This window comes from Pelodiscus sinensis, chromosome 3 (assembly GCF_052426305.1).
Source record: "Pelodiscus sinensis isolate ZL-2025 chromosome 3, ASM5242630v1, whole genome shotgun sequence".
NCBI classification, from domain to species: Eukaryota; Metazoa; Chordata; order Testudines; family Trionychidae; genus Pelodiscus; species Pelodiscus sinensis.
Window position 1 is genome coordinate 3,625,052 of NC_143054.1, and position 22,365 is coordinate 3,647,416.

The window sequence follows — 22,365 nt, forward strand, 5'->3', positions numbered from 1 at the left end:
AGCTTCAATAGCCGCCACGACCCTGCAGCCAGTGGTCCTTGGGCCGGCACCGATCCGTGGACCAGTGGTTGGGAACCACCGAGTTGGCAGAACCCTGGGGCTGTGAAGGTTCCATGACAATTGTCTGAGGGTTAGTCGGTGGAACCCTGGGGCTGTGAAGGTTCCATGGCAGCTGTCTGAGGATTAGTCGGTAGAACCCTGGGGCTGTGAAGGTTCCATGGCAGTTGGCTGACTGTCAGTCGGTAGGACCCTGGGGCTGTGAAAAGTTCCATGGCAGTTGGCTGACTGTCAGTCGGTAGGACCCTGGGGCTGTGAAAAGTTCCATGGCAGTTGGCTGACTGTCAGTCGGTAGGACCCTGGGGCTGTGAAAAGTCCCATGGCAGTTGGGGGTGCTTCAGTCGGCAGAACACTGGGGCTCGGAAGGTTCCATGGCAGTTGGAGGAGGATTAAGGAACCGTCCGTGGAAGACGGATGTACCAAAGGATCTGTGTACGTTATTGATTTAGTGCTTTGATTCATTTCAGACATGCACGGTGGGGTGACAACGGGGCAGCTCAGCTGAGTTAGGAGCACGGCTGCCGGAAGGAGGTGGGGAAGAAGTTCTTGAGCTTTGCTCTGCAGCTAGACATCTGCTTTCCTTCTAAGCTGGCTCGGTAACTGGGGCCTGCATGGCCCGGGAGGGGTACGGCCAGGGATTTTTCCTACCTGGTCAGGGAGTTCCGCTTTATAGCGGCACAACCTGCAGTCCCATGGCTGCCAGTTACCTGGGGTAAGCCCCTTCTCTCTTCATTGCCTGTTCAGAGTCTTAGCTCTTCAGATACAGGCCTCTCCCTGGGTGCACGTACGGCCCCTAGCACGAGGCAGCGAGAGAGGGGCAAAGAATTATTAGCCCTGTGGATGTATTCCGGATCGTCCCTCCAGAAGAAAAAGCGGAGGCAGCTCTGAGCTTTGAATCAAGACTTTATTTCTCCCTAGAATGAAAGTAAAACAGCAGTACAAATAGGCTTTGGCATGAGAAACAGAGAACCGAAGTGGAGGGTGGTTAACCCTCTCTGGGTCTAAAGACGAGAGAGATGCTAAGAGAAAACGTCCCCGGGTCATCAAAAACGCTGTTCCCCAGTCTCCCCAAATGCACCTTTCCCATCGGGATTCACGTGCGGATGGCGCTATGAAGAACACAGCTTCCTCTAGAATAAATAGCGTCTCGTGTCGAACAGTGCGTACAGTCGTCGAGGAAGGATTCCAACCACGGCTCTCGTTCGGGAACAGGCGAGACCCGGCCTTGGCTCGGGCTCTGAAAACGACGCTGTGGGACCAGGGGTACTACAGCCTTTCTCGCCGCTCACCCAACTAAATAAAGGGTCGGGGGGTGGTTATCAAACTCCCCGGTGGGCTTCTGTGGGGGGCATGATGCCCCCACGAGGCACCAACAGCTGGAAGAGCCATCCGGCCGGGAACTCACAGCTAACGGTGGAAGATCTCTCGCTCCGGAGGTGGAGCGCTGTGCTTTGGGTGCAGACAGTCCCAAAAACGCCCTCCGCTCCCGGCTTTGGGGGCTGTGTGCTTGGAGCCATGGAAGGGTAGCGCCTGGGGGGAGGGCGTGTCTACAGCTTGGGGCTGGGAAGAGGAGAGGGGCGAAAGATTTTTGCTTTTGCTTTGCTTGTGCGTCCTCTCGCCCTCCCTCTGTGGCTGCGTGCATGGGAAAAGGGAGCCGCAGCAATTTTTAGGCAGTTCCCCCCAGGAACCCGGGTGCAGCGGCTCTTTCTCCCCAGCCTTCGCCTCTGCCATACATAGGCACCTTCACGGATGAGGCGTTCCACCTCCGCCTGTGGTCCTCCGACCACGCCCCGACCCTCAGAACATCCGTCTGCCTGCATCTTGCTTTCCACGGCACATGTTCGTGGAGGGCAGGTCCATCAGAGGCTATTGGCCACGACGGGCCAGGACTCAACCCCATGCTCCGGGGGCCCTACACCTCTGATGGCCAGACCCCAGGAGGGGTGGAAAGGGGGATGGATCCCCTGATGAAATGCCCTGTTTTGTCCCCTTCCGCCGACGCCTCTGGCACCAGCCTCTCTTGGCAGACAGGACACTGGACTGGATGGTGGGACCCTGCCTGGCTTTTCTGCCGACACTGCCCATCTGGGATGCAGGCTCGGGTGACAACCGCCTTGGAAGCATCTCAAATTGCCAAGTGATCTCAGTCGCCCCTCGGGCCAGCCCGTACATTCTGACCTCCGAGCTGGCCCCGTCTGCATTTCTGGGTGCTTTCCTGGCACTGGCTCTGTATTCCCCTCCCCTTGTGCTCGGGGATGCTAGTGCACGAGTTAACCTCCCGGGTAAGTGTCTGTAGGGTGTGGGGAGCGAACGGCCTCCGATCCGACCTCTCCAAAGCGGAGGAAACCCAGACCCTTGGGATCGGAGCTGCCCGGGTGTCGGATCGGAGCCCAGCCACAGGCGTTGCGGCTCAGCTGGGTCGGGGTCTTACTCCAGGTTCCCGTGCGCAGTTTGGCCATGCGTGAGGTGACTGTCTCACGCCCTCCTGCCACCGGCTGTCCCACGGGACACGCCCCAGAAACCAGACACCCGGCATCAGGGAGCGAGCGGGGAAGCTGCATTTCTACACACGCACGGCTGCAAACACCCCCACAAAGCCCCACCTCAGCCATGCAGCCTCAGGGCCCCCAGGGATCCTAGAACCCTAGAGCTGGAAGGGCCCTCAAGCGGCATCGAGTCCCTCACGGCAGGGCCAAGCACCGTCCAGGTCTTGGCTGGGGAACCCTCTTTGGGTAGGGGAGCCTGTCTGCCCAACCCGCTCTGAAATCTCTCCAGGGATGGCGATTCCACAACCTCCCTGGGCAACTTATTCCAGTGTTTGACCACCCGGACAGGCAGGAAGTTTTTCCCAATGTCCAACCTAAACCTCCCTTGCTGCAGTTTCAGCCCATTGCTCCTTGTCCTGTCCTCAGCACCCAAGGAGAACGATTCCCCCCCTTCCTCCTGGTAAGAACCTTTTAGGTAGTTGCAAGCTGTTAGCGCAGCCTTCTCTTCTCTAGACTAAATCAACCCCGTTTTTTCAGTCTCCCTGCAGAGCTCCTGTTTCCTAGCCCGCCAGTCATATTTGTTGCTCTTCTCTGGACCTTCTCCAATTTCTTCCCCTCTTTCTTGAAATGTGGCTACATCTAGACTGCAGGCTTCTTTCGGAAGAAGCTCCGGGGCGGGGTGGGGGTGGCGAGGTGACCCAGCCTCCCTTCCCCCATCAAGTTTTGCTGCACTGCTCAGTTCCTTTTTTTTTTTTGCTCAACAAGTTTTTTTTTTCGGGGGGGGGGGGGTGTCAAAAATCAGAAGAGGGGCGATGCTGAAAAGTTTGGGGACCACTGCTCTAGGGAAAGTGCACAGCACGCGCACAGGTGAGGTCGGCCCGTCTGCCTCAATCAAAGAGGGGCCCCGGGTTCCTGAAACACAAAGGAGATGCCCAGCTGGCTGTCGCTAAAGCAGAGGTGGGCACTAATTTTTGAAGTATCCTCCCAAGCCAGGATGTTTCTGGGGGACAGCCACAGCCCCTGGCAGTGCAGGTTCAGACACCCCCCCAGCAGCTGGCCTTGGAACAGGCACCAATGAATCAGGCTTGACACAGTCTGTCTCCAAGGGCACACCTACTCTGCAGTGTGGTTTAAGTACCACTGCACAGGGCAGCAAACCACACAAGGACTACACACCTCCCCTAGCTCAGGAAGCCCAACCCCAGGGCAAGGCTCTATTGATCACCATCACCAGCCAGATTTGAACCCAGGTCCTCCGGAGCATAGCAGAGGCCCTGCTACAGGCAGAGCTATGAAGCCAGCTGGCTCCAAGCTGCAGCCTTAGGGCTCCCTTGTTCTTAGCTCTGGCTGTCCGTGGTCTCGGTGCTGGGGTGACAGGTGCACGGTGGGAAAGCGTCACTGTGCGCTCTGCGTGCGGCCCGGCAGCAGCTCGCCCTGCAAAGGGCACCGTCACGTCGCTCTGCCCTGCAAAGCCGGCGGCAGGGGATCGGGGCGACGGGGGGCCGGGAGGGAACAGGCTCACGCCCCCTGAGCGGAGCGGCGGCCCTGTGCCGAGCGGGACCCAGCGCATTGGGACAGAGAGGACTAGGGGAGCTGCCCCCTGGAATTGGGGGATACTCCCGGCTGACTCCATTTTCGCCTCCTATCCGGTAAAAAAATTCAGAAAATACCGGACACCGAAAACGTCCGGGACTTTGATTTTTTTCCCAGCCAGGAGGGGAAAATCCCAGGCTGTCTGGCTCAATACGGAGGCAGCCCGGCAACCCCAGTGCTTATTGGGTTCCTCAGGGAGCTGTCTGGTGCAGGGAGGCAAGATGCGAGTGGCTGCCGGCGGCCTGTTAGGGCCAAATAGCCTCACCACGCAGTTTTTAAAGGGGCCACGGTGGTGGTGTTGTTTTCTCAACAAACGTTTTCCTGGCGTGTTTTTGTTGTTGTTCAGTATTTTTTCTGAAACCATCTGGCAACCCTGTACTGATCCTGCTGTAGGCGTCTCTGTCTCCCCAGCCTAGTCTCTGCCCAGCGCCTCCCGTGGGCACGGGAGACGTGGACCAGAAGCCTGATTCTCGGCTGGATTGTTTGCCTCTCTCCCTGGCTTGTTCTTGCACGGCTGCTCCTGAGCACTGGGCCGTGCACACTTTAAAGAGGAGTTGCACAGGAGCGCTGGGCCGTGCACGCTTGTTTAGTGCAGAGTTGCACAGGAGTGCTGGGCCGTGCACGCTTGTTTAGTGCAGAGTTGCACAGGAGTGCTGGGCCGTGCACGCTTGTTTAGTGCAGAGTTGCACAGGAGCGCTGGGCCGTGCACGCTTGTTTAGTGCAGAGTTGCACAGGAGTGCTGGGCCGTGCACGCTTGTTTAGTGCAGAGTTGCACAGGAGTGCTGGGCCGTGCACGCTTGTTTAGTGCAGAGTTGCACAGGAGTGCTGGGCCGTGCACGCTTGTTTAGTGCAGAGTTGCACAGGAGTGCTGGGCCATGCACGCTTGTTTAGAGTGGAGTTGCACAGGAGTGCTGGGCCGTGCACGCTTGTTTAGTGCAGAGTTGCACAGGAGCGCTGGGCCGTGCACGCTTGTTTAGTGCAGAGTTGCACAGGAGTGCTGGGCCGTGCACGCTTGTTTAGTGCAGAGTTGCACAGGAGTGCTGGGCCGTGCACGCTTGTTTAGTGCAGAGTTGCACAGGAGTGCTGGGCCGTGCACGCTTGTTTAGTGCAGAGTTGCACAGGAGTGCTGGGCCGTGCACGCTTGTTTAGTGCAGAGTTGCACAGGAGCGCTGGGCCGTGCACGCTTGTTTAGTGCAGAGTTGCACAGGAGTGCTGGGCCGTGCACGCTTGTTTAGTGCAGAGTTGCACAGGAGTGCTGGGCCATGCACGCTTGTTTAGTGCAGAGTTGCACAGGAGTGCTGGGCCGTGCACGCTTGTTTAGTGCAGAGTTGCACAGGAGTGCTGGGTCGTGCACGCTTGTTTAGTGCAGAGTTGCACAGGAGTGCTGGGCCGTGCACGCTTGTTTAGTGCAGAGTTGCACAGGAGTGCTGGGCCGTGCATGCTTGTTTAGTGCAGAGTTGCACAGGAGTGCTGGGCCATGCACGCTTGTTTAGAGTGGAGTTGCACAGGAGTGCTGGGCCGTGCACGCTTGTTTAGTGCAGAGTTGCACAGGAGTGCTGGGCCGTGCACGCTTGTTTAGAGTGGAGTTGCACTGGACTGCTGGGCCGTGCACGCTTGTTTAGTGCAGAGTTGCACAGGAGTGCTGGGCCATGCACGCTTGTTTAGAGCGGAGTTGCACAGGAGTGCTGGGCCATGCACGCTCGTTTAGAGCGGAGTTGCACAGGTGTGCGGGGCCGTGCACGCTTGTTTAGAGTTAGGTCGCACAAGCGTGCCAGGCTGTGCACATTTGCTTGCATCTGCAGGGCTGCTAGGACTTGATTGTTGATTGCCGATTTTCGTGCATGTGGGCAGCGCCGGGCAGAGAATCAAGACACATTTCTCTTTGCCTTTCTCCCCTTCCTGCGGCTCGGGCAATGGTTGTGCTTTGATACCCTGCCTTAGCGCAGGGCAGTACGTGGACACACGCACACGGGCCGGGGCGACACCTCAGCAGAAGCCCGTGTTGAAGTGAGGGCCGGATTTCGCCCTGGACCGTTTCGGGCCTTACTACTGGGTGTCTTTGAAATGGCTCTCGGGCGATTTCTCCCCCCGGCTCGGTGGTGGGGGTTGCGGATGTGCAAGCAGCACTTTCACCTGGGGATTCCTGCGTGGTGGGAGTTCTGTGAGCATCCCCCTAGTCCCATGGGCCCCCCCTAAGGTGTAGATCTCTCCTGGGCTCTGCTGATGGCGTGGTGCAGATCGGGGGGCAGGAAGGAGAGGGAAGGGGGGGAGCCTCCACACCAGGGGGGATTGAATTCAGCCTTAGCCACAGGAGATGGGCGGTAACCGAATTATTCCTCCCTCTTCACCCCGCCCAGCGCCAGCCGCGGACCACTTGGATGGAGCCTTCCCTGCCTTGTGTCGGGGAATCACCTCTGATTTGCAGGGCCAGGGAGGTCGTTTCTGGCCCCTCTGCTGCTGGTCCCCCCTGTCCTCCGCTCCCCCCCCCAAGGCTTCTTGGCTCCCTCCGCTGCCCAGCTGAGCTGCCCTCTGGCTCCCACCTCCTCCTCCCTTGCAGCCCAGTTGAGCTGCTCGCAGGCTCCTGGCCCCCCCAGCCCCGCCTATCCCGGACTTCCGGACTCCCCCCCCCCCACACACAGCCCAGCTGGGTTGCATGTCACGTTCTCCGTCCCCTCCACCGCCGCAGCCTGCTGGGCCTCTCTGAACCCGGAGCATCCACGGGCCAGTTGCCGGAGCAGAGTTATTTTATGACCAACTCATCTATTTTATGACCAACTCATCTTCTTGTAGGCTTGCCAGATGCTTTCAACAAAAATCCTGAACATGGCGAACTTGGTTGAACAAAAAAAGAAAAAAGAAAGGGGGGGGGGAGGAGGAAAGAGAGGACCAAAGTTATCGAGCAAAAAAAAAAAAAGGTCACTGTGCCTTTAAATGGCCCCATGTGCCTCACGAGACGTGGCAGGGGAAAACTGTCCCTGCCAGGCTTCCGTCGGAGGGAAACGGGAAATACGAGACATTTCACATGTCCGGTATTTTCTGTTTTTTTTATCGGACGGGGGAGCCAAAACCAGACACCTGGCCACGGCGACAGCAACCCATTAGCAGAGCCTGGCTGGCCCCAGCCTCTCCCCACCACACCCCCATGCTGGCGGGGTGCGGAAGAAAGGCCGGGCACCAGGAAAGGCACCAGGAGGACGTTCCCCAGAAGGGACAGAGGGAGGAGAAGAGGAGGCCTGGCAACTGGAAAGTGCAGCCGTGGTCACCACTAGTAAAACCAGCCCCTCTACCCATCAGCTTTGCTGCGCTGGGGTAGCCCGGAGCCTTATGGGCGGCACCCGGCGACAACATCTGTTTTATTCCCAGCAGAGCGAATGTGGCCACCGAGGCGGGGGGCTGGAATTTGGTCTTTCCCAACGGAATCCCGATTGCCGCCGTCGAGGAGAGAGGCGGAGAGAACCCGGCTTTGCCTCTCCGACCTGTGGGGGTCCTTGCGGCCGTTTGCACGGGGAGCGGTGTTCGGACAGAACCGAACGCCGGGGAGGCCGCAGCATCCTCAGAATCCGTGTCAAGATCTCCCCCGCCCAGCGCTGGCCCGTTCGCATCCCTTTGAGACTAAGGCCTGGCAAGACGGGCGGCGTCTGTAGCCGGAAGTGGCTAGGTACGGGAACGCAGACACAGCACCCGTTCCTGTTTCGTTATTGCTTACGGTGGACGCGCCACCAGTCACAGAGCAAACCCCCTTCTTCCAAGCCCAGCCGGCCAGAAAGGGCCCGGGGCTTTTCTTTCCCAGGCTGTCCTGGAGCCTCTGTTTTCCTGACGCTGGCAGCTCCGAGGGGGCTTGCAACCACCACGCCGTAGCGATATTTACGAAGCCGCAAACCCCTGGGGTGGCGAATAAGAAACGGTTCGAATGGACCCCTCCGATTTCCATCCCAGGCCGGCCTGAAGCAGAGAGCCGGCGACGTGACACCCGGCCCGTGGTGTCTGGCTCACGTGCGGGGGAATAGGAAGAGCTTCGGTCTAAGACCCTCTTAGCCTGATTTGCGGGACTTTTAACCTGGGGGGTTTGCTGCCCTGGGATCCCTTCCCCCCACCCCTCAAACTGCGGATTGCAAATGATGCCAAGGGGACAGGACCTCATGCTGGGGCATGGCATGAGCAGATGGGCCGGGGCGATTAATGCGAGGTGGGAGCCATCGGGTGGAGGATGTAACTTGCCTGCGGAGAGGCTGAAAAGGGTGGCCGCCAGGAAAGCAGCCATTCCAGCTGGAAGAGGTAGACTCAGCAGTCTCCTTCCCACGGCGCGTAAATTACGACTCACTCTGACTTCCCAATGGGTCCGTTACATCCGTGTGCGCCCCACGTCGGGTGTGGCTCCCCCAGGAGCAAACGCAGTCCTTTCCCGCAGGTCTAGGGACCCCCCTCCCCTATTTTCAGCACAGTCCTGCGTCCCATGGGATTGGAGGCTAAACCCCGGGGATTACAGAGGGATTAGCTGGGGCCTCGGGTCTCGACAACATCGCCGTCACCGCAACGGGGCCGAGCGCCGATGCCGTGTTAGCGCAGTGCGGCCGCCTCAGGAGCCGGGGGGCCGCAGAGGCCGGGAGGCTGGAAACGTATCGTTTAGGGGAACCCAGGGAAACGCCCCGGGAGGAGGAGCTGGAAAAAGGAAGAAGTCCCCGGCCAAGGGAGGACGGATCTTGAGCTCCGCTTGCTTGTTGTGCACGGAATATGGGGGGGGGTGTAATTGACCAAACCACACGGACATTAGGCGTGTGCACCAACCTGCCTGCAGCTTTTACAAGATCCGCTTACCCATCCAAGGGGGGGGGCAAGGAGGAGTCCTGCCACCCCTTACAGACGTGAGGGTCGAAGTGCCGGGGGTGCATGCCTCGTGTATTTCTCCAGGGCCGGGAGCCGTGTGCCAGGCCCCCTTGTCAGCCCAGAGAGGTATAAATAGAGGGGGAAGAGATAGCCGGACACCCGCCCCTCCGCCGGCCGTTTCGAAAGCTAGCGCTGACCGCACGTCCCGTTTCACATTTCACGGAGTTGTCTCAAAAAGAGTTTCTCGAGGACAGGAGCGTTGGAGACCGCTTACCCCGGGCGTGTGCGTGTGCGTCCCTCCACCCACACACGGATGTATGCGTCGGCATGGACATTTGTGCATCTAACATCCCTCCCGGCCGTCGGGCCGTCCTTTGGGAGAGCTCCCAGGTGAATCTCACTGAAATCGGTGGGTTTTTCTTCACCGGGTTTTGCTGGTCTCCATCAGGGTCCCCTCTCTACGAAAAAGAAAGGTCCCCAGTGTGTGTGTGTGTGTGTGTTGGGGGGAAGGTTACACAGAGCTGCGGCGTTTCATGAGTCCCGGGAAGGCCGAGAGGCTGTGGAGTCCGGTGGAGACGGAGCTGATGGCCGAGCGCTGGGCGTTGCAGAAGCATCTGTTGGCCGGGGTGTCGGGGTAGCGGCCCGACGAGGACTGGCTCTGCTCCACGCACGTGTCCGAGGTGGACAGGTCCCGGGGGATGATCATGGGGATGGAATATTGCAGCTTCTCCCGGCTCTTGTACCACAGACACGAGCACATGGACTGGAAGTGCAGGACCTCGGCGTAGACGTTGCGGAAGCCGCCCCCCGTGGGGGTGGGCACGGCGGTGTCCGTGGGGCGGGCGCCGCCGGCCTGCCCGTGGCGGGTGAGCAGCGCCCGGTGCTCGGCGTCCCGCTTCTCATCCTCGGCGTTCATGGTCATGAAGCGCAGCACCACCAGGTTGAGGAAGGCCCCGATGACGGTCAGCCCCGTCAGGATGTAGACGAAGCTGAAGGCCACGTACTGCGGCTTGTTCTGCAGCGCCTCGTCCTTCTGCAGCGCCACATAGTCCCCGAAGCCGATGGTGGTGAGGGTGATGAAGCAGTAGTAGTAGGCGTGGAAGAAACTCCACTGCTCGTAGTAGGAGAACGCCGCCGCCCCGATGCACAGGGTGCTGATGCAGGAGAAGAAGCCGATGATCACCATGTTGGCCATGGACACCTCCGCCCGTCTCAGGCCAAGGCACTTCTTGATACGGTGCAGGAGGTACTTGACGAAGGTGTTGATCCTCTCCCCCAGGCTCTGGAACATGACGAGGGTGAGCGGGATCCCCAGCAGGGCGTAGAACATGCAGAAGACTTTCCCGCCATCCGTGCTGGGGGCGGCGTGGCCGTACCCTACGGAGCACAAAGACAAAGCACATGGCCTGGTTAATACCATCCCAACCCTGCTCTCCTCCTGTCTTCCTCGGCGGGGGGTCGGCCCGGACCCACGGGGACCCCTGCATGCACTGGGGCAAACTGCCAACGGAAGAGGGAGGTTCTCCATCTCGTGATGGCATCATGTCGTGACGGCATCCTTCCAGGATGACGCTGTTGTCACACACACACAAGGTACTGGACTCAAAGGAGATGAAACTGGATGAAATCCTCTGGCCTGAGCACTCTCTACCACGAGGGTGAGGAAGCACCGGGAAGACCTGGGTGGGGAGAGGTTCATCGGCCTCTGGGGATAGGACGGCTGCCTCTGGGGTGGAGCAGAAAGCCTGCTGGGAATCGGTTGCCTTGATCACAGAGACGGGTCAGGACCAACCCGTTGGAGCTCCCTGTCCCCTGCCCCGGGCCAAACACTCGACTGCCTTAGAACAGACAGAGGGAATAAAAAGACTTGGCCTTTTCATCTTAGAAAAGAGGAGACTAAGGGGAGATAGGATCGAGGTCTCTAAAATAATGACAGGTCGGGAGAAAGTGAATAAGGAAAAGTTATTGACTTGTTCCCATCACATAAGAATGAGGCAGCAGGTTTAAAAGGAACCAAAGGAAGTTTTTCTTTACTCAGCGCACAGCCAACCTGTGGAACTCCTTGCTGGAGGATGTGGTGAAGGTCAGGACTTTCACAGGGTTCAAAAAAGAGCTAGTTAGATTCATGGAGGTTAGGTCCATCAGTGGCTATTAGCCAGGATGGGCAGGAATGGTTTCCCTGGGTGACAGGAGAGGGATCACGTGAGGATTCCCTGTTGTGTTCCCTCCCTCTGGGGCACCTGGCATTGGCCACTGTGGGCAGACAGGACCCTGGGCCGGATGGACCTTTGGTCTGACCCCGTCTGGCTGCTCTGATGTTCTTAACACTGCCTTGAGGAATCTAGTGGGTTGTGTCCATGAAAGCTCATGAGACCATCTCATGGGGGTGGGGAGGGGGTGGAATCTCCGTCCCTAGGGGTGTTTCAGTCCCGGCTGGACCAAGCCCTGGCTGGGATGACTGAGTCGGGATTAGTCCTGCTTTGGGCAGGGGGCTGGACTCGGTGACTCCTGAGGTCTCGGCCAGCCCTGGAGTTCTGTGATTCTGATACCGGAGCTCAGCTTCGAGGATCTAATGGCCGCGCTGGTCTTAAAATCAGCGGCTCTATGGATCTTATTAGTTTGTATCTTTCTTACGGCAGCCCCAGCCAAGTGCTGGACCCCTGGGCCCTGCCAGGTACCCACCAGGGGGCTCTCCCTGTCCCGAAGGGCTGACAGTCGGCATAGAGCAGACCCCGGGAGGGAATCAAGACAAATGCCCAGTGGCCAGGAATTCTGCTTCTGCAGCATTTGCAGCTTCCTCGAGGCATGATTAGAAATTGCTTGAGCCCAACAGCAATAAAAACCCGCAGCTCATCAGCTTTGTCTTCATCCTGCCGTTCCAGGGAATAATTACGGCGGGTTTTACCGACTAAGAGGATAGCATGACCTCAAATGAAACAGAACAAACAAAAAGGGAAGAGAACAAGAATGACATAAAAAGCCCACGGCACGGTCACAAACCGAGCCCCGGACCTGGGTTCAGAGAGAGTCACCAGCCTCTAGGGGCGCTGCAAAAAGCTGCTGGGAATCAGTCGTCCTGATCCCAGAGACGGGTCCTGACCATCCCCTCGGAGTTCCCCGACCCCAGCCCTGGAACGAACACTCGGCGGCCTTACAACACTGCCTCGCGGAATCCAGCCGGCTGTGTCGGCAGACGCTCTTGAGCTCAGCTACATGTTTGCTTGGTCTCCAAGGTGCTGCTAGAGTGGTTGTTGTTTTTCAAGTTTTTCCAGTTCCAGACTAAGGCGGCTCCCCCTCTGAAGCTTTTGAGGAATCCTGTGAACTAACAAATCCTGGTCAAGGGGTCCGAGTGGGCCATGAGCTGAATATGAGTCAACAGTGCGACGCTGGTTCAAAAAAAGCAACCCTGATTCTGGGCGGCATGAGCAGGAGTGCGGTGAGCCAGGCCTGAGGGCTCTGTCTACACTCGCAGCTTCTTGCATCAGAAATATGCAAATGAGGCTAAGTGTGGACTATCGCCGACCCTCATTTGCATGCCTAATGAGCCGCCATTTTTGCAGAAGAGGCTCTTGCCCCAGAAGGAGCTGTCTACACGGCCCCTTCTTGCGCAAGGAAACCTCTCTTGCGCAATGCCGTTACGCCAATTATTTTCAGGAATAACGGCGTTGCGCAAGAGGGGTTTCCTTGCGCAAGAAGGGGCCGTGTAGACAGCGCCTTCTGGGGCAAGAGCCTCTTCCGCAAAATGGCGGCTCATTAGGCATGCAAATGAGGGTCAGCGATAGTCCACGCTTAGCCTCATTTGCATATTTCTGACGCAAGAAGCCGCGAGTGTCGACAGAGCCCAGGAGTGATTCTTCCGCTCTGCCCTGCGCTGTTTAGGCCTCAGTTGGAGTCTTGTGTCCAGTTCTGGGCCCCATGTTTCAGGAAAGCTGTGGAGAAACGGGAGACGGTCCAGAGAAGAGCAACAAGAATGATTCAAGGTCTAGAAATCAGGAGCTCTGAGGGGAGGCTGAAGGAATTGGGCTTGTTTCGTTTGGAAAGGAGAAGACTGAGGGGGGACAGGAGAGCGGTTTTCAAGTATCTAAAAGGTGTCACAAGGAGGAGGGAGAAAAATTGTTCCCCTTGGCCTCTGAGGACAGGACAAGGAGCAATGGGCTTAAATTGCAGCAAGGGAGGTTTAGGAAGGACATTAGGAAAACTGTCCTGTCAGGGGGGTTAAACACTGGAATTTATTCCAGTGTTTCACCACCCTGACAGGCAGGAAGTTTTTCCTAATGTCCAACCTAAACCTCCCTTGTTGCAATTTCAGCCCATTGCTCCTTGTCCTGGCCTCAGCGCCCAAGGAGAACAATTTTTCTCCCTCCTCCTTGTGACACCTTTTAGATACTTGAAAACCGCTCTCACGTCCCCTCTCAGTCTTCTCCTTTCCAAACTAAACAAGCCCAATTCCTTCAGCCTCCCCTCAGAGCTCATGTTTTTCTAGACCTTTCCTCATTCTTGTTGCTCTTCTCTGGACCGTCTCCCGTTTCTCCACAGCTTTCCTGAGCTGTGGTGCCCAGGACTGGACACAACACTCCAACTGAGGGCTGATCAGTGCAGAGCAGAGCGGAAGAATGACTCCTCGTGTCTGGCTCACCACACGCCTGTTAATACAGGGAGGAGCCTTTTTCACACCTGCCTCGCATTGCTGGCACATGGTCAATTTCTGATCCACTCAAATCCCTAGATCCTTACAACCCACATGAGCTATGGTAGACCCAAGTCAAGCGTCAGCTGGGCCAGTATTGAGTTTCCAGTTTCTGAGGAGAGGCCTGGACTTGATGACCTCTCGAGGTCACGGTTCCCTCTAGGGGGCGCGCCTGCGTGGGTGCGCACCAACAATTTGAGTCCCGCTCAGCTCTTTAGCAGAGCTTCGCAGTGGTTGCTCAGCTGCTTCAGGGTGGAGCCACGTGGCGGGTGCCTGCCCTGCCCCGCCACAGGAGCAGCTGGGTAGCCACCACGGGGCCCTGGCCCTAGCTTCAGCCCTTCCCCAAGGCTGGAATTGCAGTCAGGGTGGGCCACGTGGCAGCTGCTGGAGCTGGAGCCTGGGCCGTGGTACTAAAAATAGCACCACGGCTCTGGCTTCAGTCCCAGCACATGGGGCAGTCACCTGCCACACGACCTCACCCCAGGACCAGAGGGCTAGAGGGGGTTGAGGGGTGCAGGTGTCAGGAAGGCGAGGGAAGGGTTAGGGGGAGAACTAAGGGGAGGGGGAGTAAAGAGAGGAAGGGGGGTGTGCTGAGTGAAGGGGAGGGGAAGGGAGTGGGAGCAGAGCAGGAGAAGAAAGGGGCAGGCACCAAGAGGCAGTGTGGAGGAGAGGCAAATGCCAGGGGGGCCAAGAGGAGACAGTGAGGAAAATGAGGAACTGGCTCCGTGGACATAGAGGAGGCGGTGGATGTGATAGACCTTGCCTTTAGCAAGGCTTTTGATATGGTCTCCCACAACATCCCAGGCACTGGTACAGGCTGGGGACTGACTGGCTAAGTAGCAGTTCTGCAGAAAAGGACCTGGGGATTCCAGGGGCTGGTGTGGAGAAAGTGAATAAGGAAAAAGTGATTGACTTGCTCCTATCACACGGGAACTAGGAGTCACCCAATGAAATTCATATGGAGCAGATTTAAAATAAACCAAAGGAAGTTTTTCTTCATGCGGTCAACCTGTGGAACTCCTTGCCAGAGGATGTGGTGAAGACCAGGACTTTAACAGGGTTCAAAAAAAGAGCTAGATAGATTCATGGAGGACAGGTCCATTGATGGCTATTAACCAGCATGGGTAGGCACGGTGTCCCTGGCCTCTGTTCGTCAGAGGTGGGGAATGGACGACAGGGGAGGGATCACTTAAATGATTCCCGGTTCTGTTCCCTCCCTCTGGGGCACCTGGCCTTGGCTGCTGTGGGCAGACAGGATTCTGGGCCGGATGGACCTTTGCTCTGACCCCGTCTGGCCGCTCTCGTGTCCTTATACTGGAGCCACAGCCTGTCTCACCTTGAGGTTTGACTTCAAAACTTTGTATTTCTTGCAACACCCTGGGAGCCGTGGGCGGAGCTTGGGGAAGTGGATCCAAAGGCCGTTCCCTTTCCCTTCCAGACGCTGTGCTCGGCAAAAGTCTCCTGCGGAAAGGCCTGGGTGGCACGTGAACCCCCCCGCCTGGGAAAGGTTACTCCTAGCCCCGCCCCTTCTGCCGGAGGCCACGCCCATTCCTCGCCCCTCCCCGTCGCCCATGATAGCCCCTAATTCCGCCCCCCGCAGCTGGAGGAGCGGCGGCTGAACCTCCCCCCACACACCGGCCCGCCTGCCCCAGCTGGCTTGATCCCCCGGCTGCCAGCCTGAGCCACCCCCCCGGGCTTGTGGGGGAAGAGCACGCCAGGGCGGGGCCTTGGGGCAGACGGTGGCATCCCCTGGCCCATTCTAAGGCACTGCCCATGGGGAAAGAGGCCTCGCCCTGGGCAGCTGGCCCCCGGGGTAACCAGGCCTGTCTCTTTCCCGGGCGCGCCTTGCTTGAACGTCGCCCTGCGGCTCTCGCGGTGCCTGTCCCTGGTCCCTGAGCCCGCACGGGGAGTAGACCCAGAGACCCCCCATCCCTAGCAATCTCAGCTCTCCGCAGCCTGGCTCTCCTGGCCGCCCCCCAGCCCGGAGGGCTGGCTCGGAGCACGGCCCAGCCTGGGGGTCCTCAACAGTGGGACCAGCCAGCAGCCTGGAAACACAGAGCATCCCCCGCTCTCCCGGCTGCCTGACACATCGCCCTGGGAGCGGAAGCGGGGAAGCAGAGGGGGGCGGAGGACGCGAGTGGCACTGCTCCCCTCCCCCTCCCATAGGCTGTGTGTCCTCATTCGTCCCCCGGCTGCAGGGAGCTCTGGCAGTCACTTCTCTGCAGTGATGCAGGGAGCGCAGGAGTCGCCGAACAAGGCGGCTGGTTAGAAACCAGCTGAGCTTTGCACGTCTGCCCGTCCGGTCTCCGCAACCCCTCCAGCGCCCCAAAGGTCACGCCACTTGCTGGGGGGAACCTCCGGCACCCCAAAAGGCTGGAAGCATCTGCAGATACCAGCTGGCTCGTCCACCTTCCCCAAGGGGGAGAGGCTGCATAGAATTCATCAGGAGACAATTTAATCTTTGGGGGGGGGGGTTCCCCCCCAATTTGGGCCCCTGCCTCCATAATTTACACTTTTTTGAGTTTTGCCCTTTGTATGTAACCCCCAAGGGGTGGATTTGAACCTGGGACCTCTGGAGCTTAGTACAGAAGTTGCTACAGCTTGAGCTATAACATCAGCTGCCTCCCAACTTTGGCTGGAGAGCTCCCTTGTGTTTCTCTCTCACTGTACGTGGTCTCAGTGCCACTGCATAGGACCGCGACCCACCCAACGGGTGTGGGTTACAACGCAACCTCGCGGTTATCCAGCGCAACCCCCCTCTGGGCAGGCTCCGAGGAGGAGCCGTATTAGTCTGCACCACGGAGAACAACGAGGAGTCCTGTGGCGCGTGAGGGCGTGTCGACACCAGGAAACGATTTCGAAATAGCCAAATTCGAAATAATAACTCCCAAAATAACAGTTTCGAAACGGCACGGCCCCGCCACGGGGGAGCCTTGCGATGAGTCTGAGGCAGCTCCGTTACCGTGGACGCGCGACCTCCACTTGGAGCCCCCCGGGGAGTAGTTACTTCGAATGGCCCTCACGCCCGCTGTTTCCTCATGAGCGCTCTTCCCCGAGAAACGCAAGAGCCCCGAATTCGAAATAACCATCCCTAGAGTCCCGGCTGGACCAAGCCCTGGCTGGGATGATGGAGTTGGGCTGGTCCTGCTTTGGGCAAGGGGCTGGACTTGAAGCCGCCTGAGGTCTCTGGCCGCCGTGTGTTCGTTCCGTGGCTCTTGTCCTGCCGGGCTGGGCCTGGCTCCCAGCTCCGGGGGCTGGGTTCAGGCGCATGGGGTCCCTGCAGGGCTCACTCCAACCTGGCCTGGCTACCCTCGCCCCGGGCAAACCCTAGGGCGCTGCAGTGCCACGTGACAAGGCCGCTTGGAGAACGGGGCCGGGGTGGCCAGTCCTGAGCCCCCAGGACCGCTGGGGAAGCACCGCTCGGCCGCCTGGGTTGTCCCTTTCCCTAGAAGGGCACGGACCAGCATCCTAGCTCTGGGCACCCACCCCCTCGAGGAAAACCCGGAGCCAAATCTCTGCAGCCATTGGCAGGCCTCGCTGGCGTTCTCGGTCCAGCGCCCCTCGCCACGGCAGACGCCCAGCGGCTCCCGCCACCCTGAGCCATCCTCGCCTGCGCCCTGCCAGTGCTGGGCACAGGGACGCCTTTGGGACGCCAGAGACAGCGGGAAGCCGCCAACGATGGCCTGAGAAGGCTGCAGGGAAGTGGAGACCTGCTGAGCTAGGTTGGCTGGGCGGAGAGGAAGGAGCTGGGGTAGGAAAGGCCGATAGGGGGGGGGGGAATGGCCGTAGCTGATGCACAGGATGGTCAAGGCCTAGAGGAGGCGCCAGAGAGCAGCGGTGCAGCAAGGAGGGGCTGTGGGGGGGCAGTTGCCCCAGGGTGCCACACTAGGGGGGTGCCGATTTAGCCCCCCTCTGCTCCCCCGTCATCCACCGGCTCCTCCTCCGCCTGCCGCTGGCCAGACCAGCCTCTCCGCCCCCAGCCCAACTCTCCTCTATCTCCACCAGCGGGTTAGAGCGCCCGGGGACCTGGCCCCAAACTGGAGGGGGTGGGGGAAGACGCGGTACAAGCTCCCCGCTCCTCCCAGGGTCGGGTTCAGCCTTGCGCCAGGTGCAGGGCCCCACTGCGTGGGGGTGGGCGGGGTGGGGGTCGGTGACCGAATCGGTGGGGCGCAGTTGAAGGGGAGGAGGCCGCAGTGGTTGTCAGAGAACTGAAAGCTGCTGTCATGTCCCCTCTCGGTCTGCTCTTCCCCAAACAAGACAAACCCAGTTCTGTCCGTCTTCCCTAGTAGCTCCTGTTCTCTGGACCTTTCCTCGGTTTCGTTGCTCTTCCCTGGACCCTCTCCCGTTTCTCCCCATCTTTCCTGCCATGCGGTGCCCAGAACTGGACACAAGACTCCAGCCGAGGTCTCATCCGCGCAGAGCAGAGCGGAAAAATGACTCCTCGTGTCCGGCTCACAACCCACCTGTTAATGCCGCCCAGAATCAAGTTTGCTTTTGTTGCCCGTGTCACACTGCTGTCTTATAGCTTGTGGCCCACTCTGACCCCCAGATCTCTTTCTGCCGTACTCCTCCCTAGACAGTCGCTTCCCATTCTGTGTGTGACACGGATTGGTCCTTCCTCAGCGGAGCACTTTGCATTTGTCCTCATTAAACTTCATTCTGTTTACGTCAGCCCATTTCTCCTGTTTATCCAGATCAGTTTGAATTCTGACCCTCTCCTCCAGAGCAGTCGCAACCCCTCCCAGCTTGGGATCATCTGCAAACTTAATAAGCATCCTCTCTCTGCCGATATCTACATCCTCGAGGAAGATATTGAACAGTCTAGATAGACCTGGGTCAGTTTCCCTTGCTGCCCAACCGGGGGCTGGCCCCCAAGCTGGCAGCTGTGCGGGGCTGGGAGCAGGGCATGCAATCTAGTGCACGTCCCGCTGTTTTATTTTTAGCGCTAAGATGTTCAATTATTAAGTACCTCGGCAAAGATGTTTGGCATCAAAGAGGAAGTCGTGTGCACCTCTGTGTGAAAACCACTGCGCCGTGACGCTTTTATTTGCAAACAGGGGCCCTGAAATAATTGAGCATCCTTTTTTTTTAACCCATTGGGCCATTTTATGTAACCCTCCAAAGGCTAATCTCTTTCTCTCTCTCTCTCTCTTCCTGTCTCTTGGACACAGTAAAAGAAATGGAAGAAAACCTTCGCTCCCCCGGCAGTCTAAATTTGACAATATTCTGCACCTCTTGCAGGTCTTTAAAAATCAGACCCAAACAAGAGCAAATCCCCATTTCACATATGGGGAAACTGAGGCAGGGGGCGACGACGGCACCTACATCTCCAAAGGCCCCTGAAACCAATGGGAGTTAGGCACCTAGATATCACATTGACGCTGGGTGTAAGCGACTTGTCCAAGGTTGTACAGGGAGCCGGCCCAGGCCTGCAGGTCTCTAGTTTTAGCCCTAAAACCAACCTTCTGCAGAGCTGCTCAGAATTGGGGCAGCGTTCCCTGGGTCGCCAGCTCTGATAAGAATCGTGGGAAACACGATAAAGCTCTCTCTCTCTCGCCGAGGGCACAGATAGCTTTCTAGAGCTGTCTGCATCTGAGCACCTCCTCGTTGTCAGTGGATTTATTCTCCTGGCAACCCCATGAGGCAGGGCTGGTGGCTATCCCCATTGTAGAGATGGGAAACGGAGGCATGGAGAGGTTAAGTGACTTGCCCGAGGTCGCCTGGGAAGTCTGTTGCAGAGCAGGGCGTGAACGCCAGCGCTCTCAGGCCCTAGGTTAGCAGCCTAGGCAGGGCGAATGTAATGGACTCCCTGCTGCATTTGGCTTTCCACAAAAGATAGACCGGGGGCGGGAGGGGAGGGAAATGCTATTTTCCCCACTTTGCATAATCCTGGCTGGGCAAGCCAGCAGCCCCCGTGGACACATCACACAGCAGTGTGGACTCAGGTCTGCGGGAGCCCCACACCGCAGTAGGGACCCCGGGTCTCAGCCCCGCGCCCGCGTCCACCCCACCCTCCGCCGCCCCGCTGGCTTGACCGGCCTTGGAGCTGAGTCACAGCGGGGCTTAGATGCTGACCCCCTCTCCCCCGGGGTCTTAGAGCCGGGGTCCTGCGAGCGGGCTGAGCCCAGGTTGCGTGAGGGGCGTGTGGCCGTACAGGGGCTGGGAGGCAGAGGAGCCTGGGTCCTGCCGGGGGCATCAGCCATTGGCACCATCCTCTTCCCTGTCCCGGCTCTAGCCTGGCTTCCGTCACATGGAGATAAGCTCCTGGCCTCAGCTACACTCCCTCCCTCCCGAATACTGATCGGCCGTCCTGGGGGTCCTCACGGCGCCTGTGAACACGGCTCCGCTCCTGAACCCTGCCTCGCCCGCCGAGTCCACCCCCCTCCCCTCCAAAGCCAGCAGGAAGTTTGGGAGACACCAGGCATCACAAATTGCCCCTGCAAGTATGAGCCGAAGTGGGGGGAGCCGGCTCGTCGGCACGAACACGCACGTGTGTGTCTCGCCAGGGGCTGGAAAGGCCCGGGGCTGAGGCAGGACAGACCGCGGCTGGGAGAAAGGAAGGGTTATTCCTCCTCCTTTGCAGAGAGGGAAACTGAGGCACAGCGGCTCAGCGCTGAGTAGGTGCCTCACTTCCACTGAACTCGGGGGGCGTTCAGGGGCTAACTACCCCTGAGGAGCTGCGACCTCCCGGCCTGGCCTCACCCTCGCGAAGCCACGTCCAGAGTCTCCCCTGGAGCCAGGCCGGGACGGCGGAGAGGGCCTGGCTGCTGTGGTCAGGCCGGGCGTGGGCTGCTCAGCGTTTGCCCAGATCTCTCTGGGGCCCTTGCAACCGGGAAGAGAGAGGGAACCGAGCCTGGAGGTCTGCGAGATTCGGCAGCTAGGCTGCCCACGCGCCTCCACACCTCGACAGCGAGAGCTTGTCAGGCGGGAGGGAAGAGGAGGGGAGCGACCGGCCCCAGCTGGGACCACGGGGCAGCCAACGGCCTGTTTTCCTTCCCGAACACTTGAGCTTCTCACTCGACTCCGCTCATACACCCGGGCGCTGGAGCACCATAAATCCGCAGCCGGAGGCCGACGGGAGATGCTTGGAAGAAGGAGCCGCCTCCCCGCCCCTCAAATCAAGCTATTTCTTATAGACGCGGAGTCCAAATGCCCCCCCGACTCCCCCGATGCCCACACGCCTGGCTTATTTGTGGGAGCGAGGCCTGGGGAGAGCAGGAAACCGGTCCTGGGGAGTTCAGCCGGACGCCCCACAGGGCCGGCCCTGCCTCCTTCCGTCAGCAGTTCCTCGGCACAAGGAGAAGAGCTGCAAAGCCATCGGGCTGGCGCCCCCGGACTGTTCTCCCCCAGGACTGTCTGCTGGGGCATCTCTCGTTTCGTTTCGGGAACCTCCTCCCCCACCTAACAGGCCTCCCCAAGCAGCCTCCTGGGACCCCCGGGAAGTAAGGCGCATGATCCCCACTGGGCAGGAGGGTAAACTGAGGCACAGCCCAAAAGTGGTGTGACGGAAAAGCAACGAAATCCATTTGGGAAGTGAGCTCCTGGGTGAATTCCCAGGGCGGGCTCTCTGTCGGCTCAAGCGCTAACTCCAGGCAGGTGTCTCCTGCGTAGGGAGAGGCTGTAGCGCAAGGGGACACTGGCGGGTGAGGAGTCCTGCCCTAGGCTATAGGAGGGTCCAGCCGGCTGGGCACAGCGCCCCTGGGGGTGTTACATCAAGGGATGCAGCCGGCCGCCCACCTGCAACTAGCCAAGCTCCTCAGGATGGACCTAAACGCAGGCACTTCGGTTAGAAACGTCCGGACTAACAAGGCCTGGCCAAGCTCACAACTCATGTGGCTGCCAGAACCCAGGAGCTGGATGCTTCATCCTCTGCTCCGTCTCCACGATGCACTAAGTAGGGTTCATCCCTTGCCAGCAGGCAGGCTGGGTGAGTAAAGGCCACCCTGGACCCAGGCCTGGCCGCGGTAAGACCTGAACTGGCCGGAGGGGTTCCCGGAGTGCGGGTCACTCATCCCACAGTCATAGGACCCTGGCGCTGGAAGGGATCTCGAGAGGTCATCAGGTCCAGGCTCCTGCGCCATCCAGAGCGTCCCTGACCCATCCAGAGCATCCCTGCGCCATCCAGAGCATCCCTGTGCCATCCAGAGCATCCCTGACCCATCCAGAGCATCCCTGCGCCATCCAGAGCATCCCAGACCCATCCAGAGCATCCCTGCGCCATCCAGAGCATCCCTGTGCCATCCAGAGCGTCCCTGACCCATCCAGAGCATCCCTGCGCCATCCAGAGCATCCCTGTGCCATCCAGAGCATCCCTGACCCATCCAGAGCATCCCTGCGCCATCCAGAGCATCCCAGACCCATCCAGAGCATCCCTGCGCCATCCAGAGCATCCCTGACCCATCCAGAGCATCCCTGCGCCATCCAGAGCATCCCTGACCCGTCCAGAGCATCTCTGACCCATCCAGAGCATCCCTGCGCCATCCAGAGCATCCCTGCGCCATCCAGAGCATCCCTGCGCCATCCAGAGCATCCCTGACCCATCCAGAGCATCCCTGCGCCATCCAGAGCATCCCTGCGCCATCCAGAGCATCCCTGCGCCATCCAGAGCATCCCTGACCCATCCAGAGCATCCCTGACCAATCCAGAGCATCCCTGACCAATTCAGAGCATTCCTGACCCATCCAGAGAATCCCTGCGCCATCCAGAGCATCCCTGACC

General features: G+C 59.2%; 1 protein-coding gene across 1 annotated transcript in view; it reads right to left on the reverse strand.

The window, feature by feature from the left end:
* Positions 1–5,591: 5,591 nt before the first annotated feature.
* Positions 5,592–22,365, reverse strand: part of KCNK3 (potassium two pore domain channel subfamily K member 3) — a 66,923-nt gene continuing 50,149 nt past the window's right edge. Inside the window, exon 2 of the mRNA XM_075925962.2 lies at positions 5,592–10,337. Coding sequence (XP_075782077.1) covers positions 9,472–10,337 — 866 coding nt within the window. The 3' untranslated portion in view covers positions 5,592–9,471. The remainder of the gene's footprint in view (positions 10,338–22,365) is intronic.